Source organism: Erinaceus europaeus, chromosome 4 (assembly GCF_950295315.1).
Source record: "Erinaceus europaeus chromosome 4, mEriEur2.1, whole genome shotgun sequence".
Taxonomy (NCBI): domain Eukaryota; kingdom Metazoa; phylum Chordata; class Mammalia; order Eulipotyphla; family Erinaceidae; genus Erinaceus; species Erinaceus europaeus.
The window spans coordinates 152,770,643-152,790,341 of NC_080165.1; the positions used below are offsets into that span (position 1 = coordinate 152,770,643).

At 45.0% G+C, this 19,699-nt stretch overlaps 1 protein-coding gene across 7 annotated transcripts in view; it reads right to left on the bottom strand.

Moving 5' to 3' along the window:
* Positions 1-19,699, bottom strand: part of KLHL32 (kelch like family member 32) — a 218,633-nt gene that overhangs the window by 19,806 nt on the left and 179,128 nt on the right. For all 7 annotated transcript variants that reach the window (XM_060190744.1, XM_060190743.1, XM_060190742.1 and 4 more), the window contains one exon: positions 1,419-1,477. In XM_060190744.1, the coding sequence (XP_060046727.1) occupies positions 1,419-1,477 (59 nt within the window). The remainder of the gene's footprint in view (positions 1-1,418; positions 1,478-19,699) is intronic.

Genomic DNA, 19,699 nt, shown 5'->3' on the forward strand with positions numbered 1-19,699 from the left:
AGAATTTTTAAAAAGAGCATGTGTGTACAAACATGCAACAAAACTCATTTGAGAAACGTTAGCACCAGACTTCTCTCCAGCCACATGTGCGCCCGGCTCTAACAGTGGTGCTTCATGAGCCTTCTGAGAGTCCAGCCCACAGACACGCAGGATACACATTCGCAAAAATGAGAAATGTCTGTGTTGGCGTCAGTATCAGGTAATTGGTACAACTCAAAAAGTAAATAAAATAAAGATATCAGATAGACTGAGTCCATTTTCACCTGGTCCCAACAGAGATTTGCCAAAATCAGCCTGTTGTCTTATGCTGTTTTTTTTCCCAACTGATGAATATGGAAACCCCAAATAAAATCACTTTATAATTTTGTCATAATCATGAGAAATCGTTACGTAGCCAAAACCACAGAAGTAGCAGGATGCAACACAAGTTTGTCAACATCAGATCTTCTGATAGAAAGACAAGAGCTGGGAGTCGCGTGGCAGTGCAGCGGGTTAAGCTCAAGGACCGGCGTAAGGATCCCGGTTCGAGCCCCCGGCTCCCCACCTGCAGGGGAGACAACATCAATAACAACAATAATAACTACAAGAATAAAACAACAAGGGCAACAAAAGGGAAAATAAATAAATGTATTAAAAAAGGAAAAGGAAAGAAAGACAGGAGCCTGGGAAGGGGTAGACAGCATAATGGTTCTAAAAAGAGACTCTCCTGCCTGAGTTACCAAAGTCCCAGGTTCAATCCCCTGCACCACCATAAGCCAGAGCTGAGCAGTGCTCTAGTAAAAACCAAAGCAAAAAATTAAAGAACATATAAAAAAAAGAAGAAACAGAAAGAAGACACATTGAGTTCTCCTGAGACGTGAGCCAAAGCAGCAACAGACACCGTAAAAACGCTTCCAGTGGAAGCTCTAAATCCCAGACCAAAACACACTCACACTTGGTGTGCTCCTCCTCGCGACTTGCCCAGGACACTGCCCGTAGCTCTGCGGAGTTGAGTTCTCGCTTTATTTGGGTGAGCGCCCCCACAGGCACGTTCCTGACCTACAATGAGCCACCTTCTACAGCAGAGTAAGACAATTAAAATCCTTTCTTCAGCTGCCTCTGAGTATGAATCATTTGTGATCATGGACATAAAGGGCGTTTAAAACCATGCATGTTGTCTTTTTCTGGGTAGGCAAAACTCTGAAATGCAGCATTGTGTTTAACGTAAAACCAAAGAACTGATATTTTTAGTGAGAAGTAACTAAAAAAGCAATGTATCCAGATGTTTTTGTTTCTCTATGATTTTTAGATGAGCGTGTATGTGTGTGTGTGTGTGTGTGTGTGTGTGCAGACTTGGCATACCAATCACTAATTACTGTAGAAATCTTTGAAAGTTCATTTTAACTAAAGAAATTAAAGTAATCTTCTGTGACTCTTACCTGGTCAGGTTCATATACCATTAGTCTGTTCTGGTACTGTGCCGTATTAGTTACTCCACCTGAAATGGATTGACATGCGTCAGAGTTCGTCAGGAATAGGAAACAGGATATTCCCACATAAGACTGAGATGCTGCTGGGGACCTGTTTATATACCCTCATGGTGAACCCACAACATAATTAAGAAGCTTGTTGCTGAAGCAGCTTCACCTGCAAGAAACAGGCCAGAAGCCTCAAACTGAGCAGCAGGTACGCCAAGACCAGGAGCCCCAGTCCGGCCCAGATCCTCTGCAGGGCCAGCGTAACTGACAGACAGTGTGACAAGGGGGGAGAGAATACAGCTAGTGCACACGGACTGCGCTTTGTCTGATGTTTGCCATGGACACAGTGATAGCAGAGAATTCTGGGGGCCGGCTGGCGGTGCCTCTGGTTGAGCGCACATGTTACAAGCCCCGGTCCCCACCTGCAGGGGAAAGCGTCACGAGTGGTGAAGCAGGGCTGCGGGTGTCTCTCTGTCTCTCCCTCTCTTTTATCTCTGCTTTTCCTCTTGACTTCTGGCTGTTTCTATCCAATAAATAAATAAAGTTAATCAAAAAGAAAGACAGACAACTCTTGTTCCTAGCTACCGCTGCTTTTCATAGCTTAAAGGTCCTGCGTACTGACACAGCGATGCCTCCTTGGAAAGCCTGATCCGTAAAGTAAAAGAGGGTCTGTGTGGCAGGGAGGAGGCCAGCAGAGCTCGAGGCTTGCATGCACGGCGCCACATTCGATCCTTAGTGTGGTATTTGCCGGAGTGATGTCCTGGTTCTCTCATAAATAAATAAATAGATAAATTTACAGTTTTAGATATGAAGACACTGTCAGAAGACAGCCTATGCCCGCACCAGCCCTGCCCAGCACACTGTGTGACCAGAGCCCCATGGCCGCCGTGTGCCGTCTGAAGCTTCCCAGTAGTCACACTGAGAAGAAACAATGGAATTAAACTCAACATACAGTGCATGTAAGCCGATAAACCAAAATATCAAGAAATATGAAGATATTCGAGATAGTTTGTTCTTTTTTGTTTTCATAGAAAGTCTTCAGAATCCAGTGTGTATTTGATGCAGCACATTTTAAACTAGATTCCGTGTTTCAGATTCTTAGAAAGCCTCACGTGGCTGCAGCTCCTGGACAGACAGAGCTGGGGCAGTACAGGGCAGCTGCAGCCACGTTCAGACGCTGGTCGTCCTTTGCAATTACTAAGACCCAAACAAAGACAGAGACCTTATATTTAATCAAGAATTGCTAAAATAAATAAATAAATAGAGACATAAATACACGACGTTTCTATGTAGGCTTTTTTCCATCTGTTCTCATGTTTTTTATAGTGTTTGATGGGTCCTATAAAATCCAGAAATTATTGATTCTAGTCTGGTTTTATTATTAAATGGACAATTTCCAGGGGGCCAGGCATCATATACAAGGACCAGTGTTTGAGCTCCAGCTCCCCACCTTCAGAGGAGTCGCTTCACAAGCTTCGGTGAAGCAGGTCTGTATGTGTCTCTCTTTCTTTCTATCTCAATTTCTCTCTGTCCTATTGAATAAAGTGGGGATAAAGAGAGAGAGAGAGAAAGAGCAGAAAGGGAAATGGTTGCCAGGAGCAGTGGATTTGTAGTACAGCCCTGGAGGGAAAAAAGAAATTCTATGTATTTTATTACACATGTGTTTATTAAAGATGTGTTTTATTAAACACATGAAATGGTGCAGTAGATAATAACTGCAGGAGTTATTAAAAGTCAGATAATCAAATAAGAGCAATATGAGGACCCTAATGAAATATCTGAAAAAAAAACACTCCTTACACCGAGTTCCAAATGCTGGTACAAAGTGAATGAATGACATTTTATTCTAACGAGTATCACAAAGAAATGGACTTTGCAGTCAGCGTCTCAAAGTGCTCCAGACTAAAAAAGTTTCCCACTGAGTTTCTTTAATTTAACAATTGTTTGGTATTCCATGACTGAACAAGACAGTCTCGACTCAACGTGACTAAATGTTAGTCAAGAGGCCGAACGGTGGTGGGTTGGGTTGAGCTCACTCACTGGACACCAGTTCAAGCCCCCAGCCCCCACCTGCAGGGGGAGAGCTTCACGAGTGGTGAGATAGGGCTGCAGGTGTCTCTCTCTCTCTCCCTCTCTCTCTCTCCCCTTTCCCTCTCAATTCCTCTCTACCTCTACCTGAAATTAACAAGCTAAATAAAATTAAAAGAAATGGCAGTCAAACATCTTCCGATCTCCAGGTTCATGGCCTCCATTTTCTTGGAATATTGACTTTCAAAGAAAAATTTCAATGGGGCAAGCCGGATGGTGGCGCACCTGGCTGAGCAGGCATGTAGCAATGCACAAGGCCCGAGTTTGAGCCCCCAGTCCCCAACTGCAGGGGGAAAGCTTTATGAAAGCTTTATGAAGAAGGGCTGCAGGTATATCCCCATCTCCCCCTCTGTCTCCCCCTCCCCTCTCGACTTCTGACTATCTTTATCTAATACATAAAGATAGTAAAAAAATTTAATTAAGAAAAAAATTTTTAAAACCTGCAATTATGAATTCTTTCCTTACCTCTTTGGAATATAAATAACTGTAAAGTCTCACAAGACTTATAACATAGGGACATCTTCTGTAAACACTAAGAGCCACGTCATTAAAATGACAAGAAAAGTAGTAACCTCTAGACCTCCTAGTTTCTATCGAAAGGCAGGAATATAAACCAGATGGTCACCAGTCAGTAAGCACAAAGGATCTAATCACAGAGAAAAAACACTGACTTCCTGGACAGACAACCCCACCAGTGTTTCCTGGGGCCCCACTTCCCCAGAGCCCTGCCCCACTAGGGAGAGAGAGACAGGCTGGGAGTATGGATCCACCTGTCAACACCCATGTTCAGCAGGGAAGCAATTACAGAAGCCAGACCTTCCACCTTCTGCATCCCACAATGACCACAATGTCCATACTCCCAGAGGGACAGAGAATAGGAAAGCTGTCAGGGGAGGGGGTGGGTTACAGAGATCTGGTGGTGGGAATTGTGTGGAGTTGTGCCCCTTTTATCCTATGGTTTTGTCAATATTTCCTTTTTATAAATAAAATTAAAAAAAAAATAAAAATAAAGAAAAAACACTGACAAACTCAGGGATAACGGAAAGTACTCCAGGCATCATATTGTTCAACCAAAAAGCCCCTTAGTATTTTTTCCACTAGCTCACTCCAGAATTTAGAAGTTTGTCTTTTCAGAGGCGTTGATTTCAGACTGCACTGGGGTCCTCTCTCCTTTCTGCAACAGTCTTGGCAGGACCTTGTCTATTTAACTTTCCTCTGCTGTGATCTTTGCCTTGATGATCCACGCACTTTGAAGAGATAACCACAACCAAGTCCAGGACCAGGCAGAAGACAACCACAAGCAGTGCGGAATCCTCAACTGAGTGGGCATAACCAGTCCATACAAAGGGACATATCCAAGGGTGGGAGCTTGCCCCAGCCCACCACTACCACCTTTCTCAACCTCAGGGAGGGGCCGGATCTTTCACAGAAATGACTAGGAGTGTTATTAACAACAGGATATTTTAAAAATTATTCTCTCTCAAGCTTGCAATCTCTCTTACAGATTGATGGAAGCTTTGTGGCGAAAGAAAAAATCCGCAAAGAATAGACAGAAATGAGCCTCCTCCCCTCAAAGAGAATCTTTGTGAGATTTCACATAGAATATGTCATTGAAAAATAATAAAATCAAAGATCAAGACAACATCCTAAGAAAGTTAAGGCTAACGAGCCTTCATAGAGCCAAAATGTATATGTAAATATGGAATTACATCTTCCTTTTACTTCTAGCCTTCCTTTCCTTATATGATTAAAAATGGAATGTCCAATAATTCTTTCTCGGCTGAACTCCACAGAAATAATCAAATTTACTAAGCCCTCACAAGTCTTCTGGGTTAAAATGATTACCAAATGCTTTTGACCTGGGCCATAACCAGGAGATTAATGTCCAACTTGCCTACAATCATTTCTCCAAAGGAGAGGAAAGAGGGTAAAGCTTCTACTCATAATTGTGAAACTCTGATGGTCTCTCTGCTCGTTATAGAGTCATGGGACAGAATTAATAGCAGCTGCAGTAAACCATCTGCTTGTGACAGCAGTTGAAGATATCACACGACTCTATGGCTCCGACTCTGCCCATTACAGGTCACAGGACAACCAGTGGATTAGAATCCAGTTATTACATCCCTTCTCGCAAGCAGGGCACACAATCTGTCTCCATGCACTTCAGAATTATTACTCACTGCCTTCCAGTGTTTATAATAAAGCTTTGCTTTCTTAATCCAAGTTCAGTAATTAGACGCCTTGCTCTTACACACAGATCTCCGCTCACATGACGATGTTTAGAAATGAGGTACTGGCTTACAAGCTGAAGTGAAAATGAAGTCCCAGTAAGTTATCTGGTTGAATACTTCTAGACTGTTAAGCCACAGGAGGCACCTAGCGAACATGGTGTCAGGACTCCCGCCAAGGCAGAACGGTGAGGGAAACCCTGAGAGGTCAGTTCTCTTGCTTCCCTCCTACCCCCACCCTGAAATAATCTGCACATAGGCACAGGAATCAGAACACTTCTTGGTTCAAAAGCCTAACTCTTCAGAAAGCATCCAAGTCTGCAGCCCATATCTCTTTAACAGCACTGCCCGTTACCTTCCCTTCACAGAAGACTCTTCACTTTGAGAGAATCTGCTGAAATGAGATGCAGAGGATTTGCATACAGATTTGACTATACAAAAATAGATATGGAATTAATAACAGTCTCTATATGTTTTAATTTCTCCCAGACTGGAGTATCCTTGCCTGCAGCGGTATTTCTGGCTTTGAAAGTCATCAAGCTGATTCCTCTGCTCTGGGTGGGGATGCCACATGCTGCTGGACTGATCCCTGCAATCAAAGCCCTTGCAGAGAGAGTTTCCACACCTCCTCTCTGCAGTCTGGTTTATAGATTGGCAGTTTTGATCTCTCTCCCCGACCCCAGGGGACTAATCTTCATCTTAACAGCTTTCTATAGACACACGTGTCATTAAATATGCCACCTGATATCGGTGTCCATTTGGAAAGCCAAGTTTTCCCTGACTTTGAAGTATACCACAGTCCAAGCAAAGACTTCCCAGCCAAAATTGAAAATGATCAAGCCTGCCACGTTACTTTTTGAACTGTGGCTTAAAAAGATACACTGCAGGTTCCCCCAAAGTCCAATAAGAAACTTTAGAAACTGCCAGAAGGAATGAAAAGTCGCCGTCATGCTAGTAACAGTGAGAAGGGCACTCCATCCTCAAGACGAGAGCAAAGCTTTTCCTTGCGCCTCCTTGTCCAACTCAGGAAACGCAGCGACTGATGGATGAAGGCATGTCAGAGAGGGGAACAGAAAACCGCCGACAGGCAGCATCTGTCCCCACTCCTGAGAGGTCCCCAGACTTCCAGACTCACTCTGCTCCAGAAAGCAGCCGCCGGCCACTGCTGACAATGCCTCCCAGCCAGAGCGGCAAGGAAGTCAGCTCTCCCCCTTTGGTAGCTCAGCTGGGAGACGGGAGGACTAGACACAGACAAACAGCTCTCCACGTACACTGGTCAGGGCGGCCAACTTTGCATATCTGCTAGTTTTTGTCGTTTAAGGACAGAATGTTGGGAAATTGTGCAGATGTGGTCACATCCACCATGTTGTCCCCTCAGGGTATTGTCAATTCCTGTGAGAAATGCTATTCCCAGAGTGCCTTGTTTCCTAGCCAATCCTGCCCCGACTTCCGGAATTTCTCCCATAAAAGCCCTTCTGCTTCTGCCTCTCTCTCTCTTTGCCCCCTTCTCACCTCGGTGACCAGACGCAGGGAAGGGTGCTGCGCGTAGCGGGAGGCGGCCATTTTGCCAGCTCCACGTGGCCCGAACTGCTGTGCCCTCGCCCAACTCTGACGTGCCCGCGTGAATAAAGATCTGTGTTTCCTCTCCGCTCCGGATCTCCTCTCTCTCCTCCACATCGCAGCCCGACAACAGAAAACGCATCTGTGGGTGAGAGTCTCACTCACAGCAAACTCTGGAGCAGAAGTCTCCAGCCCCTACGGTGGCCCTTGCTGACTCAGCTGGGACAGAGCAGGATGGGAAGAACCAAGCGTGTCCACAATCTCTGGGAAGACACTCCAGACTGGAAGGACTCCAGGAAAAGCCAGAGAGGTGAAACGCTTTCAACTCTCTGTGACTCTCTTGGAAGCCTGAAGAGCTCAACTTTTCTTGAGCAGTTTTGGGACAGTCTGTGACAGCAGACCCATGCAGGCTCCTTTATGACTTTGTCCTTAGAGGGGCCTCCTAACTCAGTCACACTCAGGGCCCTTACATACGAAATGGGGGTGATGATATCCCTTTCATAGGTTCTTTTTTTTTAAAAAAAAATTAATTATCTTTATTTATTGGATAGAGACAGCCAGAGATGAAGAGGAAAGGGGGAGGTAGTGAGGGGGAGAGACAGACATCTGCAGCCCTGCTTCACCACTTGTGAAGCTTTCCCCCTGCATGCGGGGAGTAGAGGCTTGAACCCGGGTGCTTACGCACTGTGATGTGTGCTCAGCCATGTGCACCCTGCCTCTTTGTAGGTGCTAACGCAGTGGAGACTCATGAAACAATCACAGAGCAAAGGCTGTTACAGGGCTGTGGACATCTAGTCGTGGAAACTTCTTGCCATTTCTATAAAGGGTACCAATGAAATATTTGAGAAACAATTAGTTGTGGAATAAATAACAAATGAGTAATTGTATAGTCTAAAAGATTTCTTATAGTCTTTTTTCCCTCTAACTCAAATTACTGGATGGTTTATATTGTTATCAAAGGCTTTCCCCCCCTTCTTTATTAGTTTAATTTCTCCTGTGTAAACATGCTCCAATTCTCAAGGGACTAAAACACAGAAAAATGATCAAAACCATGACCTAGAGTTAGATGGAGTTGAGTTCGTTCTTGGTCCTTGAGAAAAGGGACACCACAAGAAAATCCTCAAGAAATACTTGATTAGACTTTATACTTTGTTTCTACAAGACACGAAACCATCCATATTCTCATCTTGTTTATAATGCTACATAAACAATTAAAATTAACAGTTTTGAATAGAAGTATACTTAAATGCTAACTAAATCCATGTTATTTCTGTCACTTAAAAAACTCACACAAATACATAGGTAGTACATATACACACAGTCTGTAAAGTCTAATGTTCACAAGATATTTATAGAGCAAGGGACGTGAGCTGTGAGCTGGAGAGACAGGCCTCAGGCAGGGTGACCGCCTGCCTTGCTGTGACCTTGCTGCGCAGAAGCCCGGGCTCGGGGCATCGGAAGGAAAGTGCAGGTGTTGTGGTAAGCTCTATCTCAACGCAAAACACTGCCAGAGAAAAGTGAAATCATGCAGGGCAAGTATCTCTCTCTCTCTGTGTGTGTGTGTAATTGAATGGGAAAAGCATGGTTTTAAAAAAAACCAGACAATGAGCAAGTTTCAACTTAATCAAACACTCACTGTATGTTTGGAAATTCTTCCCGTAGTTAACCTCTCTGAGACTTATTTCCAGGGCAGCAATGTGAGGGCAAACAAAAATCTTCTTCTTTCTTCCCCTTTCTTCCTTCTTCTTCTTCTTTTTCTTCTTCTTCTTCTTCTTCTTCTTCTTCTTCTTCTTCTTCTTCTTCTTCTTCTTCTTCTTCTTCTTCTTCTCCTTCTCCTTCTCCTTCTCCTTCTCCTTCTCCTTCTCCTTCTCCTTCTCCTCCTCCTCCTTCTCCTTCTCCTCCTCCTCCTTCTTCTCCTCCTCCTTCTTCTTCTTCCCCTTCCCCTCCCCCCTCCCCTCCCCCTCCTCCCCCTCCTTCTCCTTCTCCTTCTTCTTTTATCACCTCATCTGTGTCATGTGACACATTCCTCTGGCCATGTCACTGTCATTGGGTGACACAGGGCTGTATGTTTAGGGAAGCTCCTTTTAAAATACATTTTAGCATTGAACTCTTCACATCAAGTAAAAATAAATGCCACCATTAAGCTTTTTGAAATGAAAAATCTACTTCTTTGTAAAAATTTTTATTTATTTTGTTTTAATGAAAGAGAAAGAAACAGGGGGAAAGATATAAAGAGAGAGGTGCTTCTGGGCATTGAGCCTGGGGCCTGGAGGCCCTCAGGCACAAAAGTCTTTTATGTAACCATTCCGGTATTTTCTCAGCCTCAAAAATACCACTTCATCAGAACAAAGGGAAATCAAGTTAGGATGATGGACTCATTTATTATTTCAGACAAAGTAAGTGATAAGATCGCTTTCTTTCAAACCTGTATTGGGTTGTTGGAAAAGTCATGACACATTTATGCATAGAACATAGAAAAATACATCAGGAGGGGACAGGTGGTGGCACACCTGGTTAAGTGCTCAAGGACCTGGGTTCAAACCCCTGGCCCCCATCTGCAGGGGGAAAGCTTCACGAGTGGTGAAGCAGGGCTGCAAGTGTCTCTCTGTCTCTCTCCCTATCCCCTCTCCCTCCCCAATCTATTTCTATCCAATAATAAGTAAACAAATCATAAGATTTTAAAAAATAAGATTGAGAATATCGAGACGTCATGTCTTTTCCAACAATCCAATAGCTACTCTGTAGAACTGTAAAATGGTTTGGTGCTGTCTGTCTCCCGCCTCACTGTAACACTGCAGATTTTTAGTTTTAATAACTTTTATTTGGGGGGTGATAGTAAAGGTTGAGACAGAAATAGAAAGAAAAAAGAAGAAGAGAAAAAGGCTATTTGCATGGGACACTAGGATGTAAAAATCTAAATGTTTCATTCTAGGGGCATGTCAAGTCGCTAGGATATATTATTATTATTATTATTATTATTTTATTATTATTATTATTATTGCCACCAGGGTTACCGGTGGCAAATCACTGCCTACACTATGAATCCACAGTGCCTGACCACCTTCATCCCTCCCCACCTCGCCAACTCCCCCTTTTTTATTCAGTAGGACAGAAAGAAAATGAGAGAGTGTTGTTTTCGACGGGCTGGCTTCACGGGCAGGTAACAGATGACCAGGGACTCATGGTTGAGCTGTAGGCAGTATCTCTTTATTCATGCAGGATGCAGCACAATCTATACCAAGCTAAGCTAAACTCAAAACTACAATCTTGTCCTTATAAATATACTAGCCCAGTAGGGTGGGAACAGGATGCGACGCAGAGAGGGTGGAGAGAAAAGTGACTGGTGAAAATCAGAGTGTGACAAGGAGAGGATGAGGGTGTGACAAGGAGAGGGGGCAGAGCAGGCGAGAATTCTATCACTGAACAACCAATGCCCTGGAGGGAAGGTGGTGCTTATTAACAGTGGTTATGTAAATAGAATGAAGTGGTTATGTAAATAGAAGAGTGTTAAGCAGGGGAGATTAAACCAAATGAAACAGAAGGGGTTTTTAAGCATACCAACAAGAGAGGAGGGGAGATAGAGAGGGAGAGAGACACCTGCAGCCCTGCATCACCGCTGGTGAAGTTCCCCCTGCAGGTGGGACCTGGGGGCCTGAACCCGGCCCTGGCACATGTACATGCTGACTGTGCCCCTTGTGTGCCACCACCCAACCTCATGGCACTAGGAGGTTGTAAGTCAGCAAACCAAGTTCTCAAGGTGTGCACCTCCAGCAGGCAGGAGATTCCATCATGTAGACACTGCCTCCAGGATCTAGTTGGGCCCTCTCTGCTCCCACAGTGCCTCTGCTTGCTCCTCAAGTGAACCAAGTCCTTTATGTTCACCTAAGACCTTACTATGCTGAATTCCTTCCATCGGGATCCTTGGCTCTACTCCTAGTCAAACACATTCCACAACTGATTCCCCAAATCTGCTTTTTCTCCAGTTCTCTGTTGAGTGTCACGTTATCTGCCAACCCTCCCTGTGTTCTCCCGGGAGGATCTGCGAAGGCCACATGGCATGATCTTGACACACCACCCTGCATTTCATTTGGCTCCGATGACAATAAACCTCATTAGTTTTCAGGCTCTTTCTTGTGAGCTTACCTGGGCCTACAGCTAGTGCTGTCTCATACCTCGCAGGCTTCACACTTGAGGAATCTCTTGTTGTGCTCAAACCTGGCCACCTGCCCCCAACATCTTCTTATCTGTTTAGGTTCCTGGTGTGTTGTCAGTATTATATTTCTTGGGCTTAGCAACGATCTTGGATCCTTAAGTAGTGTCAGCATTTACCAAACAGCAAGTGTCCCTATCTATTTCACTGTCAATACCATGCTTTCTATTTCCTTATCTATAAATTTCCTTATTATATTTGTACACTTTTATTAAAAAGAATTCCAGGAGACTTCCAGAGGCATAGCTATGGAGTAACAGCTGCCACACATTTACCACCTGACCAACTAGTAAAGCACAACGACACTTTCACCCGCAAGCTCACCAAGTTATAACTCAGATTTCTGTCATTACTCACTTAGCCATAGGTGGGTGCAGGAGAATGTGGTAAGTGGATGGAAAAGAAAGAGAAAGAGAGATCCTCAAGACTTAAGAAGCCTTTCTTGGTGGCAGCCAATGCCATCTTGGTGGCTTCCAGGGGGGCACTCTGCCGGCAGCAGGAAGGTGGAGAATCTTTGGGTCCGTGACCTATGAACTCGGGCCACAGGGTACTGAGATATCTGCCCATGAGGGCTCCCCAGTGTCTGAAGGAAAACCTGGTCAGTACCTGAAGCCCATGTGGGCTGCTCAGGCTCTGGAACCGGCTGGGGAAGGAAGTCCCACTTGATGTTAGAGCACTCTGGAGAAAGCAGCTGTCCCATGCCACTACTCCACAGATGCTGGAAACACTTGGCACTGCTGGAGCTTTGCTGCGCAGCCCATTTGCGGGACTGTATGGAGAGCCCTCAAACAAAAGTCGAATAACTGCAGTGTCCAGAAATACTAGTCTTTGGCATCTGTCCAAAGGACACTCAAACACTAACTCAAAGGGACACAAGCACCCATGTTCACAGCTGCAGTATTCACAACAGCCAAACAGTAGAAGCAGCCTAAACGTCCATCAACAGATGACTGGCTAAAGACGTTATGGATATACACTCCATGGAAACTACTCTGCCATCAAAAAAAGAAGATATTGTGTCCTTTGGGATAAATGGATAGAACTGGAGATGATTATACTTACCAAATAACTAAGGAGATGAAATACAACTACCAGATGGTTCCACTCATATGTGGTGTTGGGACCATATGTAAGCCTGATAGAGCTTAGGGAGAACCACCCCCGTCCTTGGATGGAGGTCTGAGAAGATAACCTCTTGGTAAGTCTCCCTCAACCGAGGTGAGCATAAGGGAGGAAACTTAGACTTGGTTCTTTCCTTCTTGACTCTCAGGCCCACAGAAACTCCAGTACTTCCCTCCATTAACCACAGGCCACATGGCCACAGATTCACTTATTCAAAGTCACCTTCTGATCACAGAAGAACACACCTTATCACACACTTCATCACACACCTCAGACCCCAGACAAGAGAAATTCCAAACTATATGGCCTTTTGATATCCATCTTCTCTCTGTCTCACCCTACGGGTTTAACCCCTGTGCTTCTCTCAAATACCTTTGGATAATTAAGTTGCTTGCGTCATGGAGAATAACTGTCTTGTATCTCATCAATTCCTTTCATACCAGCCCCCTACCTTAGGGGCATGCCGACCGTTAAGAAACCTGTAATTTCTGACATATTTCAACAATAATTCCCTTCATTGCTTTTCTATTTAACTCATGTCCACTTTGCTATTAAACGGATTCTATGATTCTAGGCACGCTAAGAGTCCCCTGGTGTCTTTTACTTCGTGTCACCCTTGTCATGAGCGAGAAAGAACCAGCCCGTTACCTTTCCCCTGCAGATCACCCCAACCAGAGAGACCCCGACAATGTGGACTCTAGAGAATACATACATATAAACTTACAAAAAAGAAAAAAAGAAAGAAGGAAAGAAACAGAATCAAACAGTTTCCAAGGCTTTGTGATGACTAGGGTGGTATTTTGGGTGGTAGGAGATAGGGACACAGAACCTTGGGGGTGGGTGTGTCTGTAATCTTATAATCCACCATTAATCACAAATATATTTTTAAATTTTATTTATTTATTTTCCCTTTTGTTGCCCTTGTTTTTCATTTTTGTTGTTATTGACATCATTGTTGTAAGATAGGACAGAGAGAAATAGAGAGAGGAGGGGAAGACAGAGAGGGGGAGAGAAAGACAGACACCTGCAGACCTGCTTCACCGCCTGTGAAGCGACTCCCCTGCAGATGGGGAGCCGGGGCCTCGAACCGGGATCCTTATGCCGGTCCTTGTGCTTTGCGCCATGTGCACTTAACCCACTGCACTACCGCCCGACTCCCAATCAGAAATAAAATTTAAAAATATAGGGTAAAGCCTTAATGGACCATAGTTCACCAAAGCAGATTTAGGTACTCTGGAAAGGGGAGGGGAGGGCACAGGAGGGTGAGGATGTAAGTGTCTGCAGTGGAGGAGTGTGACAGTTTGGAGGAGTGTGACCTACAGACACTTTCAGAGAAATGTGGAAATATTCCTTCATCATAGCAGTAATGCTGTGCATAAACCTTTACTCAATAAAGTGAATCTAAAGTGGGGAGATAAATTGCCCTTCTTACTTCAATGCTGGGTGTGCTATAGAACCCTATAATCTTAAAGACAAAAATGGGCTCACACAAAAAAACAAAAGTTGCCTTCTTTGACCTTTGATATTCTCCAATATACATTCTTTTTGTCTCTCTTAAATCTCTAAAACCAAAAATACTACATATTAATTTTAAAATGAAAAAAAATTTGGCTGTCACATACACTGAAATATCTCTTTACCTAGAAATATCACGTCTTTTCCCTCATCACAGAAGTTTAAAAATCTGAAACTTGCTCCGTAAAATCAGATTCAGAAAGAGAGGTTTAGATGACAAAGTGTCATCTAAATAGTGTCAGCAAATGTGGCCTCTACCTGCAGCTTCAGCCTCCCCACTTCCCAGTCTCTCCTTCAACTGCCATGTCCTGGCTTCTCCCTTCTTCCAGACTCTTGTAGCTTCTTTCAGTGAAATTATTCTGTCATGGCTGACTGAAAAGTACCATGGAACTATTCTGCATCTGGTATCCTTGGGTATCGAGCATGGCTTACAGTACCTTTCTTTTCTATCCTTTTATTTTATTCTGATGTCTGCAACTATCTTCTTCTGACCTTGTCTGTCAGGTCTCTGGCGGGGTGATCCCCAGGGGAAAGGTAACAGACTGGTTCTTTCTAGAGTAAAGATACCGGGGAGACTGTAGCATGCTCAGAACTTGTTTATTAGCAGGTGGACATGAGTTAAGTAGAAAACCAAATAAAGGGAATTATTGAAATATGTCAGAAATTACAGGTTTCTTAAAGATCAGCTTGCCCTTATTGTAGGGGGCTGGTATGACAGGAAGTGATGAGATACAAGACAGTTATTCTCCATGACACAAGCAACTTAATTATCCAACGGTATTTAAGAGAAGCGAAGGGGTTAAAGCATAGGGTGAGGCAGAGAGATGATGGATATCAAAAGGCTGTATAGTTTGGAATTTCTCTTGTCTGGGGTCTGAGGTGTATGATGGAGTGTGTGATAAGGTGTGTTCTTCTGTGATCAGAAGGTGACTTTGAGTAAGTGAATCTGCGGCCATGTGGCCTGCAGTTAATGGAGGGAAGTACTGGGATTTCTGTGGGCCTGAGAGTCAAGAAGGAAAGAACCAAGTCTGAGTTTCCCCCCTTATGCTCACCTTGGTTGAGAGAGACTCACCAAGAGGTTATCTTCTCAGACCTCCATCCAAGGACAGGGATAGTTCTCCCTAAGCTCTATCAAGCTGACACATAGTCCCAACACTTGTCCATCCCACATTTCAACCCCTTCTTGTGCTCCCCCTCTCTGCACCCTCCTCCCTACTGCTCCTCAGTCTTCTTCCTTTACAGACCACTTCTCAGTCTGTCAATACATTTCCTACCTCCACCTTGTTAGATCTCACCTCTCTGCTTTTTAAAATTTTTTACTATCTTTACTTATTTATTGGAGACAGCCAGAAGTCGAGAGAGGAGGGGGAGATAGAGAAGAAGTGAGGTAGAGACACAGAGAGACACCTGCAGCCCTGCTTCACCACTCGCAAAGCTTTCCCCCTGCAGGTGGGGACTGGGGAGTTGAACCCAGTCCTTGAACATGGCAACATGTGCGCTCAGCCAGGTGTGCCACCTTCCAATGCCAGATTTCATTTTTCTGCTAGATTCTCCTGTAAATTGGTGTTGAGAAGCATTTGTTCTGAGAGGAGAATATGAAGTCTTTCTTCTGAATCTGAGGGTTATGGAGAAACTTGAGGAGGCTAACGCCATGCAGCAGAGTGGCGGGCACTAAGAGTGGGGCTTCCATAGGGCTGGAGGGGTGGGCACACCTGCACCCGCACCCAGGCTGCTTGACAACTGGTCTCTGAAGGGTTCACCTTCCATGCTGAGATAGAAAGTCCATCCCTGGGTTTGGCTATGTTCTTGCCGAGAGGGTAAGAGATTAATGAGATTTCTGGATCAGATCAAGAAGCTCAGTCACAAAGCAGGAGATCAACTATGAACCTAAAGGCTAGTCAGACAGAAACTGTCACGAGCTTCTGTCAGCTAATTACTCCCTGCTTCCTGCTAAGGCACCTTGCGAAGCGCCCTGTCATCACGGCACGGCATGCGTCACACCACAGTTACCTGTTTAAAAGTCGGTTCCTTCTACTGTTCTGCAAGACCTTGCACAGAATCACTTTCTTACTGTCCTTTGTCACTACAGCACTGGACTGGAACAAGACATAGTGAGGCTAGCTAGGAGGTCGCTCTGAATCGTCTCTGGGCACAGCATGGGGCGTGTGTGTGTGTGTGTGAGTGTGTGTGTGTGCATGCGCATGAGTGTGTGTGCGTGAGTGTGTGTGTCTCCATGGTCCAGGACTTCAGTGTAACGCAATTCACCCTTTGCCAAGTCTCCAATTAGTTCCCAATGTTTTGTTTATTATTTATTAGGTACAAGTAATCCTTATATAAATCAAGTAAAGCTAATCTGTTGCTTTTTAAAGATGTTCATAAAATTTTGCATTGTTCTAATAGTAATAAATACTAGAAAAACCAAAGTCCCTTTAATAGGCTTGAATAAATCAAAGTCACCCAAAATAGAGGAATGCACGCTTCACATAAATGTAGTCTAGATAAAGATAAACACATCTAGGGAGTTAAAGAGGTTCTAGCAAATGTTCTTTCATTAGTGAAACAACTGAGATACCCTCTGACCTTCAGCTCCTAGGGGACAAGGACTGTGTCTGTCTGTTCACTTACTTATACTGGAACTGGACACACTGGGGCTACATTGCCAGCACTTAGCAAGGGAATCAGGAGAGCACTATGCTGCTTCACAGCAAACATGCAGCGTACGTCTCATCTCCCTGGCTCTGAAGGACTAGTCTAACTGTTAACTCCCCATCAGCCCATCTTGTCTTCCTGGCTCTGAAGGACTAGTCTAGCTAGTCTAGCTGTTAACTCCCCATCAGCCCATCTTGTCTTCCTGGCTCTGAAGGGCTAGTCTAGCTGTTAACTCCCCATCAGCACCCATCTCGTCTTCCTGGCTCTGAAGGACTAGTCTAGCTGTTAACTCCCCATCAGCCCATCTCGTCTTCCTGGCTCTGAAGGGCTAGTCTAGCTGTTAACTTCCCATCAGCCCGTCTCGTCTCCCTGGCTCTGAAGGACTAGTCTAGCTTTAACTCCCCATCAGCCCGTCTCGTCTCCCTGGCTCTGAAGGACTAGTCTAGCTAGTCTAGCTGTTAACTTCCCATCAGCCCTAGTCTAGCTGTTAACTCCCCATCAGCCCATCTCGTCTTCCTGGCTCTGAAGGACTAGTCTAGCTGTTAACTCCCCATCAGCCCATCTCGTCTTCCTGGCTCTGAAGGACTAGTCTAGCTGTTAACTCCCCATCAGCGCCCGTCTCGTCTCCCTGGCTCTGAAGGACTAGTCTAGCTTTAACTCCCCATCAGCCCGTCTCGTCTCCCTGGCTCTGAAGGACTAGTCTAGCTGTTAACTCCCCATCAGCCCGTCTTGTCTCCCTGGCTCTGAAGGACTAGTCTAGCTAGTCTAGCTGTTAACTCCCCATCAACCCGCTGCCATTTGACCAAAATGAAGCAAGAGGGGCCAGGGATTAATCTCCACTCACACCCAAAGGCTCTTCTCAGGTGATCACAAACACTGTCTTAAGATGGAGATAACTTTGAAAGTAGGAGTCCAAGGTGCTTGACTTCAGTATCGTGAATTTCAAACAGAAGTGACGTGGAACATTCGTGAACTGGGTCACCATGCCAAATGCTACCGTAAAACTAGACTACCTCTAACATCTTAAACCAGATGCTAATGGGCATATCCACACCACCTGCTTTTCTGAATTCCTCTCTACTTGTTTAATACAACAGAGCTATAGGCTTGAAGCTATCCTGACCCCCAACTGAACAGAAAAGGGGGAGGGAGGAAGTGATGTTGGAAACACAGAGTCTGTAAAGCAACGTTCATTTTGTGTTCTGTGGACTAGAAATAAGCCCTAGAATTCACCTTCTATAATCCTTATTACCGTGACCTCAGGCAGAGTTTGCAAAATGCCAGAAGGAAGTCAGTGACCCCAAGCCCCCATCAATTAGGGTGGAAACACTAAATTACTTGGTAAAGGATAAGGAATTGTCGGGAGCTTTTCCATGTGCTCCAGGAAATCAGGCTGAAACTTGCAAATCAAAGATAGGTGCAGTGAAATATGTTAGTCTTTTTTTAGAAGGACCCATTAGCAAATCTAGCCACCTGTCCCTCTCCATGGTTAGATTCACAATCGACTGATTATAAGCTGAGCCTGAGGAAGGAGGTAGGTAACTGAAGGCATTAGAAATGCCTCTGGTCATTCCCTCCTCTCCCCAATTAAAGGCATTGTGCTGTACATGGGAAGTGAGCTTCTTGTCTCAAGTGCCCAGTGGGGAGAAGCAGACCTGAGGACGCTGTGGCTGCGTTCATTAAGTACGGCTAACACAGACGGCGGGCACGGCACCAGAGAAGAACAAAGAGAAGGTGTTTCCTTCAGCAGCAGGGAAACTGGTGGTGAGCAATAGGACCTGTGAGCTGACGAATTGAAGAAAATTGAGTGCCAGTTCCTGTTCAGGCGCCATTTGCTGGGCTGGGCCAGCTTCACGGGCGGGAGACAGACGACCAGGGACTCACGGCTGAGCTGGGAAGCAGTATCTCGTTTATCAATCAGATACATCGCCTTTTATGCATCTCTTCACCGGAAGTAACAAGGGAAAGGAAATGACTAGGAGAGGGGGCGGAGCAAAAAAAGAGTGTGAACAGAACACAGAAAGCTTCCATCTAACCAGTGGGGATGAAACCAATACCCTGCAGGCAGGGCGGGACCCAGGTACAACAGTGATTCTGTAACTAGACCACGTCGTAAGTAATACAAGCGAACCTAATGTGATGATCCAAACAGAAGGTCTTTGAAGCAGAATTTAGAAGCAGACCAACAATCGAGCACATGTAGGCCCCACGGAAAGAGAAATGAATCTGATACCAGCTCAGTACAGCTACCAAGCGTAAGGGGAGCCGTCTTTCCCTTGCTGCCTCTCCCTCCTTTCCATCCCTCTCTCATATGAACAGAGAGGCAACAGAGGCAGAGAGCACAGCAGAGCACAGTCCTGAGGCCTCCTTCAGTGCACAGGGGCCAGGCTCAAAGCTGGTTGTCCACATGGCAAAGCAGAGCTCCCTCCGTTCAGGTGGGCTGGCCCACCAGTCTAAGCCCCTGGGCTTTTTAAGGCCTCACTAAAGAAGGCACTAAGAAGCCTTATTATTTTTAAAAATTTTTTAAAAGATTTATTTATTTTCCCTTTTGTTGCCCTTGCTGTTTTTTTATTGTTGTAGTTATTATTGTTGTTGATGTCATTGTTGTTGGATAGGACAGAGAGAAATGGAGAGAGGAGGGGAAGACAGACAGGGAGAGTGAAAGACAGACACCTGCAGACCTGCTTCACCGCCTGTGAAGCAACTCCACTGCAGGTGGGGAGCCGGGGGCTCGAACCGGGATCTTTACGCCGGTTGTGCTTTGCACCACCTGCACTTAAACCGCTGCACTACCGCCCGACTCCCAGAAGCCTTATTTTTAAGATTCTGTAATGGAAGTTCCAATACCCTTAGAATATTAACTTTATGAC